A 17,828-nucleotide genomic window follows, 5' to 3' on the forward strand; every position below is an offset into this window, starting at 1 on the left:
TAATGCACAGTGCGGCTCGGTCCCTAGCAGCTATCAGTAGTATGTTTTTCTCTGAAACGCCGCAGCATTTCAGAGTCAAACATACATGGCTGTGATCACACAGCTAGTGGCTGATACATGCTGCCCACGGTTTGCTCATGTATCACCTGTCAATTTCCCTTTAAAGGGGTTGTCCAGTTTAGAAAATCAACTTTTATATACATTATTAGGTATATTACTTAATAAGTATGGGGTTTCCTAATTAGGAGCCTCATCTCATGGACAATGTCTACAATAATGAATCTTTTTCATTGTGGAGGACATCATAAACGCATCAATGGGCATTGTGTGGTGCCTAATTACTCAGCAGGAGGATACTTTTCATTTTACAGTTAAAGAGATTGTTCACTACTATTTTATTGATGACCTATCCTTAGGATAGGTCTGATCGGCCGGGGTCACTCACCGGCCGGAAGTACTTACTGGCCGAGCTGACCGTCTCCTGATAGTGGCCGAGGACTGGTACTACACATCCGCCTCCTATTCAAATCAATAGGAGGCGGATGTGTAGTACCCTGCTAAGGCCACTATCAGAAGACCGCCAGCTCCGCAAGTAAGTACTTCCGGCCAATGCTGACACCAATAACAGTTGATCAGTGTGGGTCATACATTGATGACCTATTGTCATGGGTATGTCAGATGTAACAGACAGTCGCTCTGCATCTGGCTGCAGAAGGTCTCCTAGTTTGGCATTGCAGACGCCTTCTTAATCGTTCTGACTTTTGGACCCAAGTGGCAACTTCCTTCGTGCTCTCATTGACACACCCTGGTCTGGGTGTTTATAAACTCTCAGTTTGCTTCAGGGAGTCGCTGGTGATATCATCATTTTCCCTTTTGAAAGCTCGGAGCTATAGCAGTCGGCTAGCTTCCTCTCTGGTGCCCTTGGAAGACGTTTGGTGTTATCTCTCTGGTGTCTGTTCAAGTTAAGTTTTCCCCCTTTGTTTGTCTCCCTTGTTGTCTTTAGTTTATAGTGGGGACTGGCCAGTGCTCACCCCCCTCTCTATCTAGGGCCTAGCTCTAGAGATATACAGGGCTTAGGTTTCCTGGTCAGCGATTGGTGTGGAACCAATATAGGGACAGTAGGGCAGGCAGGGTGTTATTAGATCTGCCTAGGGGTCTCCACTCCCCTTTCCCTAGTGTCTGGGCTTCCTTCCTCTCATCCCTTCGTTTTGCACTTAGTCTTACCCACACTGTGCGTGACACCTATCCTAAGGATAGGTCATCAATGTAAAAGTAGTGGACAACCTCTTTAAGGTCCTTCTAACATGTAGAGATTGTCAGATGCAAATAATACATTTAAGCTCTCCTGACATATCTATTTTAGTAAATACATCTATTCCCTGAGAAATAACAATTATACAGCACCTTTTATTAGAGCTTTATTTTGTGACGTTCTACTGTTATAATTCCTAGACTTTTATGAATAAATTGACAACTGACTGTTATTTTTCCTCTTGTCAAAGAGGTGTGTCCCTAGATAGTTTGGTATTGAAAGCACTGATTGGGCAGTAATGGATTGTACCAGGACACACTCCCAAATGGTAAGGCCCGGATGTCAATTTATTCATACATTTCAAGGAGGAACGACAGGTTGATGTCACAATGTAAAGTTGTAAGAAAAGATGCTCCAGAATTCTTATTTCCTGAGTAATTAATACTCGCTCAGACATGAAAACAGTGGTGACAGGTCTTTTTTAATGCACTTTAGAGGAGCACATTAGATAATGGTTGGTTTGTGGAACGATGAGCTATTTCTCCCATACACAGTAATGCTTTGGCAGTTGCGTATATCTTAGATGAGAACAGCAGGATCGGCCATTGGAATTTCAACAGAAGACTTCTCTTCTCCCTTGAGATCATTTGTTGGGGGAGAGTCAGTAGGGCCCCATACACATTAGGCTGCCAGCCATTCCCACTGATAGTGGTAGGTTCATCCAACTTTAGTCTAATGTGTATGGAGACCCTAAGGTCCTTAATGTGTATGGAGACCTTAACGACCTTAAAATTGTAGTTAGTCCCAAAAATAGACAGTCTACTGCACATCCTATGAGCCACATGAAATTTATGTTGAAATTCATAGGGGTCCAGATACAACTTATTAGAGCACGAGGGGGCAAAACGTAAGCTGTACACAAAAATCAGTAGTACATGCCTACTGGAAAATTGTCTGATTTGATACTGTAGAATTTCTTACCAAAACTAGACATAGGCCGTTCAGGAACAGCAGGTGAATCCACTTCAGCCGAACCTGTGCAACTTTTGGAAGAAAATAAGAATATTAGTTCTTAATAGTTACTGAGTATCTTCTCCAATCATAAAACTAAGTGCACTCATAACAGAACCCAAGATAAAAAGAAAATGAGCAAATACCCTGTAGTAAGTAAATGAATAAATAGTAATAATACATGTAAATAACATTAACACTATTTTGATTAAAAAAACGTAGAAGCCATTCCATCGTGATGAGGTGTACCCAATCGAGACGGTCCCTATCTCTTGTAGTTCACTGCACTGTGTGTCAGCAGATGCCAAAAAAGAGAAGGGCAGAGCCGGATCCAGACCCAACTGTTTATAAACAAAATGAAAAGCCCAAAAAGGGGGAGACAAACCCTAGTTTGTACAAAGTACAAAAAAACTAAAGCAAAACCAAAAAGAGAATGAGCAAATAAAAAAGAAAATGAGCAAATACACTGCAGTAAGTAAATTAATAAATTGTGATAGTACATCTAAATATCTTAGGGTACTTAATGTGAGAAGGTCACTGGTAAAATACTGGGGGGGGGGAGATATGTGTCACTCAGGATGTTAGCCTCAGTGATATGAACCTGGAAAAATATTCCAGCATACTAAGTGCTGAGAGGAGTTAATCGGCCATATTAAGGGGTGGGTTTTTGTGAACATCTGAACAGTTGGTGGGAGGCTGTTCACCATATTTCCACCCCAGGGTGTGGTCCAGAAGGTAAATGTGGAGCCTTTGGATTCATTCAGTGTTCAGTGTGTCTGGAGATGAGAGCTCTGAGATGAGAGCTCCAGAGCTGTGCTCTTGTTAAAGAGAACTGAACCTTGTTTTGTTTCCCCTGAGTGGGAGGATCCCCGCAGCCACACAGACTGTACTGTATGCTATTTTTGTTTTTTCCTGTTATGCCAGAAGGGTTTGTTTACCTAATTTTGGAGTGGTTTATGCAGTACGGTGTTAATAAACCCGTTTAAAATTTAAACGGAAAGTGTTCCTGTGACTACCTCTTTAAGCAGCCGAGTGATTCGGTCTACCACATTAAGTATGACATATGTTCCACCTAATTTTTTTGGTGCACTAATAACAATAAAGGACATGTCCCATAAAGGTATAAGACTAAAGAGGCAGTCTGGGGGAGATATGGAAAGGGGCAGCATGTGGGGGGATATCATGTGAGAGAGATATTATAGAGAGGGACAGTGTGGGGGGATATTTTGGAGAGGGTCATTGTGGGAGGATATTATACAGAGGGGCAGTGTGGGGGATAATTTGGACAGGGGCTGTGTGGGGGATATTTTGGAGAATGGCAGTGTGTGTGGGGGTTATTTTATAGAGGGGAAGTGTCAGGGAATATTTTGGAGAGGGGCAATGTGTGAGGTGGTATTATAGAGAGTGGGGTATTTTGTGCAGGAAGTAGATGAAAGCTCATCATGGAGTCTGTGTTACATGGAGACAAAAGGAATGGAAATTACTCCAATCGAAGAAGATGTCACTTATAAGATACCTGGATATAAATGTTTCTTGTGTTACTGACTACGTCTCATCAGTGCTGTGGTTCCTGTATGGTCCACAGTATGACGATGGCTGTTAGGCTATGAGCCCTCGATGCAGAAATGCTCAGGATTTTTTCCTGAGCATTTCTGCATCTCCCTGGCAGAAAAAAACGCATGCGGATTGTACATGCGGATTGTGCATGCGGATTGTACATGCGTTTTCCTGCCAGGGACATGCGGATGTGAAGCGTTCTTCACTTGCATTTCCGCATGCGGGTTGACAAGCGCTTTCCAAGCGATTTTAGCATCAGTTGGAAAGTGCTTGTCAACTTGGTCACACTATATAAATCCATGCAAACAGCATGGATTTATATAGTGTGACCCGAGAGAATGTCAAAAAATAAAAAAATAAATCTATACTTACCCTCCGATGGCCCGCGCTGGCTTGCTTCACCGTCCCAGCTGCTGGCAGCGGTAGACTGAAGGACCTGCCGTCGTCAGCGTCGCGTGACCTGTCACATGACTCTGACGTCAGCGCAGGTCCTTCATTCCATCGCGAACTGCCGCCAAGCAAGGAGGAGCACACCGCGGGCCGCCAGAAGGTAAGTATATATTTATTTTTTATTTTATTCTTTTTTTTTTTACAGTTTTCTATGTTACCGGGGTCCGGAGGAGAGTCTCCTCTCCTCTAGACCTGGGTACCATCCGCACATTAGAACGCATGGAATGTGCATCTACATATACAGTGATGCGTAATCCATGCGGTTTAATGCAAGTCAATGGTGGCGAAAACGCAGCGCTTCCGCAAAATAATTGGTAGTGCTGCGTTTTTTTCCGCAATTCTAATTTCCACAGCATGTGCACAGCACATGCGGATTATCATTGGGGAACATGGCAGGCCTTCTACCATGCGTTTTTTAAGCGTCTCTGCAGCGTTTTTGCTGCTGCTGCGACGCTTAAAAAACGCATCGTGGGCACACAGCCTTAACAACAACTCCCAACATCTCCTTACCATTGCTAAGGAGATATTGGGAATTGCAGGTTCATGTAATATAATAATATATGGGGCTGACTTGACATTACAATTGATCACTGTACTAAGCTTGGCGCTGCATTCAAATACTGATGGAGGTTCTTTCGCTGTATTCATGTACTGACAGTATTTCTGGCACTGCATTCATGCTCCGACGGTGTTTCTGGGGCTGCATTCACGTACTGACGGTTTTTCTGGCGCTCCATTCATGTACGGATGGTGTTTCTTTCACTGCATTCATGTATTGACGGTGGTTCTGGTGCTGCATTCATATACTGACAATGGTTTTGGTGCTGAATTCATTTACTGCTGATGGTGTTTCTGGTGCTGCATTGATATACGTATGGTGTTTCTGGTGCTGGATTCATGGACTGACAGTGGTTCTGATGTAGCATTCATGTACCGACGGTGGTTCTGGCGCTGCATTCATGTACTTATGGTAGTTCTGGTGCTGCATTCATGTACTGATGGTGGTTCTGATCTTGTACACATGTAGAAATCCATAACGGGTTTCATGGCTATGTTATAACTCACAAATTGTCAAAACTTAGAAATTTGAGGTTATTAGGAGGATTTGGCGAGTTTCTACTCCATAAAACCACAGAAATTCACAGAATTATAGAGTGCAGACATATTTGGTGGAATTTCCACACTAGTTTGGCGCTTGAAACAAGGGTGTAGCTAAAGTCTATGGCGAGAATTTACTAAAATTGGATTTCATATACAAGTCTTAAACAGAAGCCCTCTGGCTTCAGTAAAATACTCTAAATCTTTTTAAGGCTTATTCCTAAAAAAAAATATCCAAGGATAGGAGATAACTTGCTGATCGCTGTGAGTCTGACCACAGGGACCCTCGGCGATCTTGAGATCGAGGCTCTGGAACCTCAAGAACGAGGATTTGCAACCCCATCCTTAATGGAGCAGAGATGCGCAATCGCAGCCTCCACTCCATTTTCAGTTTATGGTACTGCAAAGTACAGCACCTGGCTTACCCCAGCAGTCCCATAGACAATGGATGGAGTAACGGCTTCTCATCTGTTTTTTGGGTTCCAGATCACTGAAGGTCCCAGTGGTCGAACCCCAGCTATCAGTACGTTATTCCTTATCCTGTAGTAGAAAATATCTTGGTTATTATGGGAATAACACTTTAAAAAAATTGGATTATTTTATTCCAGTTGGCTTCTGTTTAAGACTGGTATGGGGAGTAAGTTTATTTTTTTGGAAATTACCCTTTAAGAAGCATATGGCTCTTACTAAATTTGATGAAGTCTGTGCAGGGCTGTGTTGAGCAGTCTGAGCTGCCATAGATGTCAGATATAATTTATGGTATAAAATATAGGCAATGTTTACATTTGTGGTTGATTCCACCCTTTAAACTAAGCCTATTCCACTTAAAAAAAATGGCAAGAGTGATGTAAAATCGAGAAAGTTGAATTTTTTTTAAGCAAAATTTGTAACTTTTTCTGCTACAAAACTGGTACACAGGGCCAATATTTTTTTTACATTATTGGTCTACCCAGGCTCTATTACAAAGTTATTATTCCTAAAGTATTAAGTTATCAAATTATCTCCTTTCGATAGAGTACTGATCCCCAACATTTCATACCATGGGAGCTGCATTCAGCTCTGAGGGTCGCGAGCCACATCCAAAGCCCACCAAATATTGACATCCAGCTCCTACCTCGCCTTTACCCCCTCAGAAGTTACACCCAGAGCCACCATTATTGGTATAATGACAGCCAACGCTTTCCCATAGAAATTACACTAAGACAGTATACTTACATCCAGGGGTTCCCTCTTTAACCCATTTGGTATTTTCACATCAAGCTCTTCTACCACCCTAAAACACTATCTCATCCAGCTTCAAACACTTCCTATGACTGGGATTATCCACCTTACCATACTTAATTTACCTCCTCAACGTCTAGACCAGTGTAAGTGCATCCAGATCTGCTCTTCTGTGCAGGGCTACTCCCAAAAGTCACCATCTGAAGACCTGCTCTTCACAGCAGTAGGCTAGACCTGGGGCTGATGCACCATACCAGCAATCAGCCGTGAACCATACATCATGGGCCCGCGAGCCGAATGTGGCTCCCGATCTACATATTGCAGACCCCTGCCATAGATAAGGGACAACTTACTGACTGTTGTAGTTCCAACCACTGGGTTCCAGGAACCAGGCTCTGCAGAGCACCAGGGCTGGAGTTGGAGTTGGAGTCGGTATAAAATGGACCGACTCCGACTCCTAAAATATGTAATAAATTGGGTGCAGTAGTACAATGCAGGATGTGCTGTAAATGTTTTCATAAGAATTTGGGAATGTTATGAGATGTCCTATAAGTGTCTATTCTGTTCCTGATCTAAGAATTTAGGCTTTTAGTTGAGATGAATCTGAGCTGCACTTTATGTACATGCTCAGTAGTGAGGCAGGGCTGTGGAGTTGGAGTTGGAGTCGGAAGTCAGGGAAATTGAGGACTCGAAGTCGGAGGTTTGGCTTACCGACTCCACAGCCCTGCAGAGCACAGTATTAAATGCAGCGAAGGAACACATGTTCGACCACCGCTCCATTCAAAGTCTATGGAACTGTTAAAAAAGTGTGGTAAAAATCCCTGTAATGATGAATTATTTGTTCAGAGAGGAGAGCAGCAATAAAGGTGATAACATTTTTCGATTAACCCCTTAATTGATCCTGGATAGAGAAATAATGTAAAAAAAAATGATCGTCCAGAAAAAAAATCGTAAATTTTGCTTAAAAATGTGTAAATGTATTTAATTTTACATCGCCTCTGCCATATAAAGAAGACTCTATTAATTTCCCTTCTTCCACTCCCCATCCCCCCAAAAAAAGACATCTAGCCAAACACCAACACCGCAAATGCAGAAAATAATACACATACAAAGTGCGCAATTTTTTTTTATATGGAATATTTCTATTATTATTACAGTACTAATACAAAAGCGCCCACAATATTGGCATTAGTGTGTCATTTTTATTACTTAATATCGACCAGACACAGATTTGTTTTACAACAAACAAAATAATAAAAGAAGTATCTGTGCATTATAAATGACAGCAATCATTCATCAAGAAATGGAAACTGATTTTTATTAATCTCGCTTCGTCTAGAGAGCGCAAAATACTATGTATCGATGTACGATGGGGGCAGAGTTTTTCCCATCTCCAAGCTCTATCTGTAGTTTGCAATTGACTCTGACCTGGTGGTTGGAGACTTGCTGCCATACACTATACACACTGAAATAGGGACTCCTGCTTTTTTTTCCTTAGTTTTTACACAGACAGAAGTAGCAGAGGCATGGAGGAAATTATATAGCTGTACTGAGCAGAATAGATGTGAATCCAGCACTGGCATAAATTTTGACTTAGACCTGATGGTTGGAGACTCGCTCTCATACACTAAGCTCACAGAAATAGACTCCTGCTCTTTTTTCTTTAGTTTGTACAGAGACAGAAGCAGCAGGAGAAAGAACGAAATTATAAAGTTGTACTGAGCAGTGTAGATATGAATCCAGCACTGGAAAGGGTAAGAAGTGGCTCATCAGTGGAGAAAGAAGCAGATTTATCTAAAGAGATATGCTACAAAATTTCTTATATTCACGTGTACTAATCATTCATGTACTACTGATTTATTTATAGATTGTTGAAAGTACAGTTCCCATTTAATGTGACACAATATAGGACGGATATGATTCTATATGTAGAACCAGTATGCAAAATAAAAATCATGCATTCATTTCTATGATGAAATATCTCTGGGTGGCATCAATTTCATCAATTCTGATTGCTTTTCATCCCCTATAACTATAACACTGGAATCCTAGTGGGAGGTCAAAGTCGCCTACATATCATTGTAGCCTGTAGATAAAGCCTGTATGGATACAGCATAGATGCTATGAGAGATTTCTTTCTACCAAGCACTCTGATCATTCATTACTTCAGACAGAAAAATCCTAGAAAAATTGTATATAGACAAATCAGCAGCAGTAGTTTATGAAAATTTGCAATAATACATTTTTGCTATACGGATCTTGAAGAAATACATACAGTTAAGCAAATGGTTAAAATGCAATTTAACATGAATTTTACGCGATATGTTTGATTAAAGCTCCCATTTAATTCATACAAATAGGAAATACAAAGGTATTAAGACAAGAAACAATTCCTTTTTTTATTTTTCAAGATAGCTTAGGGAAAATTTTGCTTAGAGATAGAAAAAGCAAACCCTGTTCATATGTATATCCATAGCTGTAACATCAAGACTGTTACAAACTTACCTTGCCCCGTTTCTGCACTGATCTTCATTGCCAGGTGTCACTGAATGAATTTACTCAGCTGGTAAAGATGTACGTGTGCAATACTTAAAGGGGTTGTCCACTACTCAGATATCTCCTTCTCAATCACCATGTTTCCCCCCTTATAAAATAATAACGCCTATACTCACCTCCAGTGTGGGGACCGTTCCAGCGGTGTCGGCACCAGATCTTCCAGCTTGTTATGTCAAGCGATCCCTGCAGCCAATCAGCGGCCACTTCAATCTCCTATCCTTTGGACAAATCAAACATCTGGAGGAAGTCAGAGCTGCCTTGGCTCTCACACCAAATGTTTGATTTGTCTGAAAAAGGGGAGAGCGAAGCGACCGTTGCTTGGCTGCAGGGATTGCTTGACATAACAATGTCATGTGAGCCCAGGAGAGCAGACACCGCTGGAACAGCGCCCACACCGGAGGTATGTATAGGTGTTATTTTTTATAAGGGGGAAACATGGCGAATGAGAAGGGATTGTCCAAGTAGTGGACAAACCCTTTAAGACATTCCTGCTGCTGTAACAGAAAGCAGTGGTGTCGAATCAGTAGGTCCAGCTGACTGAGCAATCAGAGGACATAGTCAGCTAAACAATTACTAAACGGGGTCAATGACCAATCAAGATTCCCTACTTCCTATTCATATCCTATTGGCCTATTGCCACAAGCCAGTCACTGTCTCCTTACCCTGGTCCACTTATTACATTTTAGTTTATTAACCCAGCTTTATCCTTTTGGATCTACCCTTAGATTCCTGAACTGCGTATTGGCCCTGGAAGTCTCTGCCTGCTGTTCTGAAATGTATGGTATTTGAGGCCTGATCTTCTTCTTATTTGCCTATGATAACCCTCCTGAACCTCCCATTAGTGACTTGGCTTGACCTGATTATGGTTCCCACCTGCTTGTCGAATACTCTGACATTATAACCATGCAAAGAAGACCACACCATGAGAAATGAAGACGATATCGCTATGAAGGCATTCAAAGGGGTTTACTCAAATTCTGTCTTCAGGAGCACAGCGCTCCCCTATCTCCATGCTTCTTGCTTTATGTAGGGCTGGGTAGCAGTTTGGACCAGCAGCATGGTTCCACGGATGGTCCAGACTATGCATTCTCCAATGCGGGAAGCTGAGGCAACTTTACCTCTGCAGTAGTGGAAGAGCACAGGGAACCTAAATCTGACCAGATCTAGTGATCTGACTAGCTTCAGAGGAGCACTTGTATTGGCTTCACTGCTTGAGCTCCTTGCCTAGGACCTAGGAGTCCAGCCACAGATGATAAACTGCAGATGTGGCCAGGTAACTAGGCAATAAGCAATAAAGAATGACATTAAAAATCCCTCAATTTTTGAGAACACAGAGGATTTTTAATAAGTTAATTGCAAAATTTGCTTATTTTTACAAAAACTTTAGGAGAATGAGACAAATTTTTTAATATTAAATACCTGGGCTTCCTAAAAATTCTACTAACCATGGTGGCTTGAGCAAGATCTGACCCCAGAAGCCTTACTTAAACAGACTGGCTTCTCTTGCTACTCACTAACTTTTACAATTACGGCCATGTTCCATTTTTTTATGCACTTTTTTTGCTTCCAAAAAGAAGTTGCATTTTACAGTACCAGCAAAAGCGATGACATTTTAGGAATCTCGTGCACACGCAACTTTTTTTTCCTGACTGAATTTGAGCACTGAAGAGTTTTTGAAAATTGGCAGCAAGTCAGTTCTTTCTGCATTTTTGCAGCGTTTTTTTTACCCACCAAAAGTAATGAGAAACTGCAAAAAACATCTGCGTTTTTGCAACATTTTTGATAAATACAACTAATTTTATTAACATGTAATTAACTATGTAATCCTCACCAAAAAAAAGCACCAAAAATGCAGCAACTTGCTACATTTTTACACTTTTTATAGCATTTTTACTGCCCAAAGTGAAGGTTTTGGCTGCAGAAAAGAAAAAAAAATCACTGCAAAAATGCCACTTGAGAACATAGCCTACAACCGCCCATTTCTTAGCTCATCAACTGAATAGTAAAACTTGTAATAAAAACACCCTGCCCCCAATAACAGCAGGTACCCCCATAGACAATATGGCCAATGCAGGGGAAATGTAGTATTATATGTCTTTTTTCCCTAATGAAAAGGGTTTGTCTTGATGAGATGACTATCCCTTTAACTGAAAAAAAATAATAATTCAAAAACAAGAAGTGTTGAGAACTGCAAATTCTATTTCCATCCTAAAAGCTATGGCCCAATACCAAAACAGCAAAGCCATGCACATATTACAAAGTGCAGTATATTAAAACAATTAAGAAAGTGCAAGAAAGAGGAATTAGCATTTTAAAATTATACTCTCAAAAATAAAAAAATAAAAAATCATATACACATATATGTATTACATGTCCTTGTTTTCAATTTTTTTTTTAGAAAAAGATACAAAAATAAAGATTTCATTTCATCGTAAAAAGTTATAAAATAGTTGAAAACTAGAAAAAAAAAAAAAAATCTACAGCATGTTTCTCCACTATCCAGTAGTGGAAGAAAAATAAGTGATACAAAGTCATATTTTAGAATATATTCAAGAAAAGCATCAGATTACTAAATCCACCTGTACTAAAAGAATAGGAACCCTGCTCACTTACACGTGAGGTTTCCGCAAACTACGGTACATTAGTTGTGATTTGCCCTATAGATCCTTTGCTACAGACTATTTTATGGAGGCTATGCTTGCTGATGTAAGGGGTACGGCAAACCTCACAGTCCTATATTTTATTATTAAAATACTCCAAAAAGGAACAATGCCGACAACAGTGTATAAGGAAGTTGCTACTTATTAACTTTACATACCATAATATATTTTAACGTGTTTCCAAAGATGGGGCTTCCCCAGAAACAAAGAAAATATATGGAAAATGAGAAGTTCACATCTCTAGATTTTCACACGCATATTATGTGCAAGTGAAACCCAAAGGGCATTTACAGCTGTAATTTTTCCTGGGCCAGGTTAGATGTACTCAGCTCCACATCTGCATCAATTCCAAAACAGGTACAACTACAGAATTTCAAAGGAGAACATTTCAAAATGGAACAGTCCCAATGCAACTACGACTGCCCAGGAGGACATTTGCCCATTTTGCCCTTTATGTACAGTAATATAAAACCAATAGAAATCCAGAAATAACGATAGAAGCTTTAAAAATCCCAAATTATGCAACATATAAAAATCAAGCATTGATACCAATATGAAGCTGCCAAACTGACGCAATGTTTCAGGTAGGAAAGAACATAGCATATTTCTGTCTTCTGTACAGTTCCAAAAAGTGGATATTTATTCACTACCCATCATTTGTCTTAGAAATTCGATATTGCTGCTCGAAAAATGAATCACTTAAGTGGGATCCCAATAACCTTGGTCTTACAAGAACTAGATGTTCATCCTGAATTGGGTTGAATGTAGAGGCACTTGCCCGTAGAGCTGCTTCCAAGGACTCTTCGGTTAAGTCCACATCCCAAGAATCTCTATATGGTTTATGCAAGTCAAGGCTTTCCTCAATTGAAGAAGATAATAATCCATTGCCGGTTCCATCACTCTCCTCTCCTGGAATAGTTGAGGGAATTTTTTTTCCTGGAGAACAGACTAAATAATTGTTCTCTCCTGCTCTAGAAGATGAAGTTTTCAGGAGAGACATTTTAGCAGAAGACTTCTTTTGCATGAATGGTAACCTTGGCAAAAGGTTGCTGGTTATTTTTTTCGGTGGAGTTCGAACAATTCCTTCAGATAGCTTTCCATTGTTTAATGAGACTGTGCTCTTTGATTTAGAAATGCTAGTTGCTATATTTCCCACTGGTTGTGGTCTTGTCATGTTTGCCACTTTTACATCCTTTTGTTTAGGTCTTGCTGATGGTATATTCTTGATCACCTTTGATAGGGATATTCCAGTATTACTTGAAGGCTTTGTTACCTCGGCATTCCCTTGTGGCCTTGGCAAAGCACTACTTGGCTGTAAGTTTTTTGTACTTGACACAACATTCCTGCATTTAGGCGGTTGTGAACTAGTGTTTCCTGTTGGCTTTGGCCTCTGGAAAGTCACGCTTCCTGCAGATTTCTGTATTGATAGTCCATATTTTTCAGCTGGTTTCTGCTTCAATGAGAACTTGCTTCCCTTCACTTTTGTTCTATCACCAGAACATTGTTCGGTCTCTATTGGCAGGAGAGGTGAATCATTTCTTGCAGCTTTTACTTTTTGTGTGGCCAAACTCACTATACATTTTGTCCTTGGCATCAATCCATCTGGCTTAGCTTTTGGTACAGCAACAGTTTCATAGGATCCCTGATGTGATACATTAAGTTCTTCTAGTTTTGATTCTTTAGGCTTCAATTTAGGCAAGCTGCTCACTGCTGTTTTTGGTGATGGGATATTTAGAGCGGGTCTCTTAGTAAATGACTTTTTAAGAGTTGAAGATGGAGAAATTCCTATAGTTGTGGGTCTCTTTGACATATGGTTGGTAGGCGTGACAACACTTTTCACAGATTCAGGCTCTGTTACATGTGATTGTGTATGAAAGACAGGTTTGTGTGGACCCAAATTTGCTCCTAGAACACTTTTTAGTACTGTAGGCTTTGGTGGAGTTGCGTACCTCAATAAAAATGATTTCTGAGATGGAGCACTATTGGATGCTGTGTTGGAAGAACCAGCATTCCCCACTGGGGTTGGCCTTTGTAAAATATAATTCGCCCCAGATGGAGATCCTGAGGAATTTTTTCTAACGACTTGCGCAGGACGTGATGTGTTCTTTAAGATAGATTGTTGTCTTTGTAACGATGTTTTTCCTGTTACCTCTTGTCGCACTGCAGACTGCTTCTTTTTCACATGTTTGGAAGATGTAGGATTAGTTAATGGTGGTAAAGAAATATCATCATTCTGTGGGCTCTCTGTCCTTTGTGGAGGAGAATTTCTCATGCGAGGCAACATTGGAGATGCAGAATGTCCAATTGGTGGAGGTCGAGGGAAAGCAATCTGTTGTGTTCTTGGAAGTCTTGGTGACCCAGAATCTCCTACAGGATTTGGTCTTAATGAAGCAGTAGAAAATGTAATAGGTACTGTACTCCTTTTATGGTTTGGAAGTTGTTGGGTTTGATTACCAAAAGGCAGTTGTCTCCCTGGGGCAGTTGTCTTCAATCGTGAAGTAGTCGGAGAAGCAGAAATTCCTACAGGAGCTGGCCTTGGACAAGCACCATCTCGTATGCTTCCTGGAGTTGGTGACGGCGTGTTCCTCATTTGGACTGGTTTTAGAGTTGAATTCCTCATCCGTGGTGATCTAAATGAAGCAGCCACTAATCAGCTTTAAATGCTAGGCACGATGAAGTAACAATATGCATCCACCCTCCTTTTGCCGCAGCAGTGCCTATTATCCATGCATGCAATGGCGTAGAAGGTATAGAAAAATCAAATTCTTATTTTCATGAGAAAATTATAAGCATCGATCTCCTCAAAGCATGCATTGCTTGGGTGTAGCTAGTGCCTTTAACAAGTTATGTAAAGTCATTATTATAATTTCAGCAAGGTCAAGACTTCCTTCAATTGTCTGTTTCCAGCTGTAAAGTAATCTCCACCCTTTCCTTAACCATTGGCTCCAGGAAACTATCTTAGACTTCCATGGTTGGCTCCCTCTGTATACTTATCTGTAGGAACCCAATGTTCCCAACAAAAAAACCTATATGGACTTAACATATTAACCTTCTCCTATCCTACCCTACAGTATATAAAATAAAAAAAGGTAAATAAAATACAATATCAGGATTGCTTTTTACAGCAGAAAATGTATTATACTGTATTGTTCCTTAGGAATATTAATGTATCAGATATAAAACTAGAATTGAAATAGGGTTAATTTAAAGATCCCCTTGTTAGTTTTCCCCTCTTAATTGCACATTATTTTTGTGATTTTTATAATTTCTCACTCTATTCAATAGCACCTGCAGCGTACCTTATTTACAGTGTAAAAATAATATATACATACTATATAATGTATATATGCATACCAATATAACTCATAACATGGGATACACACATTTGTCAAATTAAATATGATTAAATATAAAAAACTAAAAAATCACATTTTGACACATAAACAGTATTACATTTTAATTGCATTTGCTAATGTAAAAATAACATTTGAATTCTATAACTTTATACTATAAAGTTTTTTGGTTTTTTTTAGAAATTTTACGTTGCTTTGAAAAGTTTACATAGAATAGTTAAGAAAATTGTACTTACTTGATACTCTCTGGTGTTGACGTCGTTTCTTGCTTAATCATGTCAGGGGGATTTAAATATATTTGTGGTGCTTTAATATCTGTAGCACAGCTGAGAGAGTCAGTCCTAGGACCAAACCCAGAGTAGATTTCATTGGATATCATTGTTAGTGTTTCCTGTGGAGATGGAGGACTGGTTGAAAAGGACGTGACTTCCTCTGTACTTCCAGCAAAGGAAGGTAAAATCGATAAAGGAGAACACTGTATGGTATCCGCTTCCATCTGGACCTTGTACTGCTGGTAAGATGAGCCAGTCTGTGAAGTTTCTTTGTTCTGACGCATAGGGAGAAAAGGAATGGGATGAAATGGTTTCCCAACCCCAGCGGAAGTATACTTAGAAGGTCCAGCCTCCATCCCCACCCCTCCTGGCTTCAGCTCTGGACATGAATTACAGCTCTCAGATTCCAAGCTGCTTCCTCTTGGAACAGTTGTTTCCTGACGAGAAGAAGCCTTTTTAGTTGTGACTGAATTATGTTCTACACAAGCAGATGATGATGTGGTGGTGGCAGTGGTAGTGGACATTATAGCTCCTACAAACTCCTTAGTCATCGTCGTACCACTTTTATTGAACACAGTTCTTGGTTTTGGCACTGGCCTGACCATTGGTTCCATTTTTCCATCGGTGTGGTTTTCATTACCAACGCTGCTATCTTTTTCATCTCTACTTGGAAATTCAAGAGACTCCGTTTTCTCAATGGAACTTGAAAAGGAAAGCAAGTTTGAGTCACCAGAATTGTTTCTCAATCGACTAATTATTCTCTTCCTGTGACCGGTGGCACCGACACCAATTTGTTGAAGGACCTCATTGTCAACTGAGAGAATATCTCTAACTCTGTGGTAGCCATGCTTCCTGAAGCTATCCTGGTATCTCTCCAAATGGATGGCACAGAGCCAGTCTGCAATATCCGACTCTTCATCAGCAGTGGACATCATGGCCAAACTGGCCAAGAATCAGCTTTTACCAGATAAAGTGCCAACTGAGCATTTTCACAAAGTCACCGGGAGGAATCTAGAAAGAAAAAAGAAGAATCAAACTCAGACTGTTATAAATCTATTGCCCCCAAAAAATGCCCTTCCTATAGTATATACAAAAATAACCAATGGTGCTACATTATTAATAAAATATAATAAAGCAAAAAAAAACAAAAGAAGAGACAATACACACGGTGATGTGCACACCTAGAAGATGTATGGATAGTTTATTAAAGAAAAAGACTAAAAACAAGCTACATCACTGACACGATATGAGTACATAAATAATATTCTCCAAAATAACTGCACATATATAAGTATATTAGAAATTAAACAACCAAATTAATAATAACCAATGGTAGTATCAATACTAAGTTGTTATAAATTTAATAAAAAAAAGTTAGGTGTGTATATCAAGTCAAATACAATGTAAGCCAATACATAAAGTGCAAGAGCCTAAAGACGTGAAATACTAAGATAGATAATTCCCTAGTGACTTTCACAAGCAAATATATAATGATATAAGACAAATAATAAGCTGGTACTACCCTAATATCAATCACAAAGGGATATCCACTGGTATAAAGTACACTGAACCCATAACATGAGATCAAACAGCAATTAAGATGTCAGCAAGACGATCCCATGCGTTTCGCTGCTCGGGGCAGATTCATCAGGGGGAAGTTGTTCACTCGATCCCATGCGTTTCGCTGCTCGGGGCAGATTCATCAGGGGGAAGCTGTTCACTCAGACTGTTGTATTCTAATTGCCACAATAATTTAACTAAATCTGTATAACACATTACTGGATTGTACTGTTGCAATCAATTGTATTCAACCCCCATTGCAAATTAGGTTTATTATCAAAAAGCACACACTTTCTGCTGTTAATAAACCAATCAAATAAAAACAATTTAACTAACTCAACACAACTAAAATACCGTAAGGCTATGTGCCCACGATGCAGATTTGAAGCAGAAATTTCCTGAGCATTTCTGCATCTCCTTGGCAGAAAAAAACGCATGTGGATTTTACATGCGTTTTTTCAGCGCTTTTTTCAAGCGTTTTTCCAAGTGATTTTAGCATCACTTGGAAAAGGGCTTGACAAGTTTGTCACACAATATAAATCCATGCAAGTGGCATAGATTTATATTCTGTGACCAACTTATGAGATTTCTGCTTCAAATACTGCATCTAAAGTAAAGAAAAGAATTAAAAAAGTAAAAAGAAATAAAAAAACCTTATATTCACCTCTCTGGCGGTCCCCGGGCTCCTGCTGGCCGCATCCTCTCTCCTCGGTGTCCCGTGGTGTACTGGCAGGACCTGCGGTGACGTCATTTAGTCAGCTGCTGGTCACGCGACCATCACCTGACCGCTGACGTCAGCGGTCATGTGACCATCAGCTGACTAAATGACGTCACCGCA

The 17,828-nt window shown here is 40.1% G+C and overlaps 1 protein-coding gene across 3 annotated transcripts in view; it reads right to left on the minus strand.

The window, feature by feature from the left end:
- ARAP3 (ArfGAP with RhoGAP domain, ankyrin repeat and PH domain 3) overlaps positions 1-17,828 on the minus strand; it is a 210,975-nt gene that overhangs the window by 96,314 nt on the left and 96,833 nt on the right. For all 3 annotated transcript variants that reach the window (XM_073649737.1, XM_073649735.1, XM_073649736.1), the window contains exons 2-3: positions 15,395-16,441; positions 2,234-2,295 (exon numbers count right to left, since the gene is read on the minus strand). In XM_073649737.1, the coding sequence (XP_073505838.1) occupies positions 2,234-2,295; positions 15,395-16,365 (1,033 nt within the window). In that variant the 5' untranslated portion in view covers positions 16,366-16,441. The remainder of the gene's footprint in view (positions 1-2,233; positions 2,296-15,394; positions 16,442-17,828) is intronic.

Source organism: Phyllobates terribilis, unplaced genomic scaffold, assembly GCF_046119375.1.
Source record: "Phyllobates terribilis strain yellow unplaced genomic scaffold, ASM4611937v1 Scaffold_10__3_contigs__length_209671492, whole genome shotgun sequence".
NCBI lineage: Eukaryota > Metazoa > Chordata > Amphibia > Anura > Dendrobatidae > Phyllobates > Phyllobates terribilis.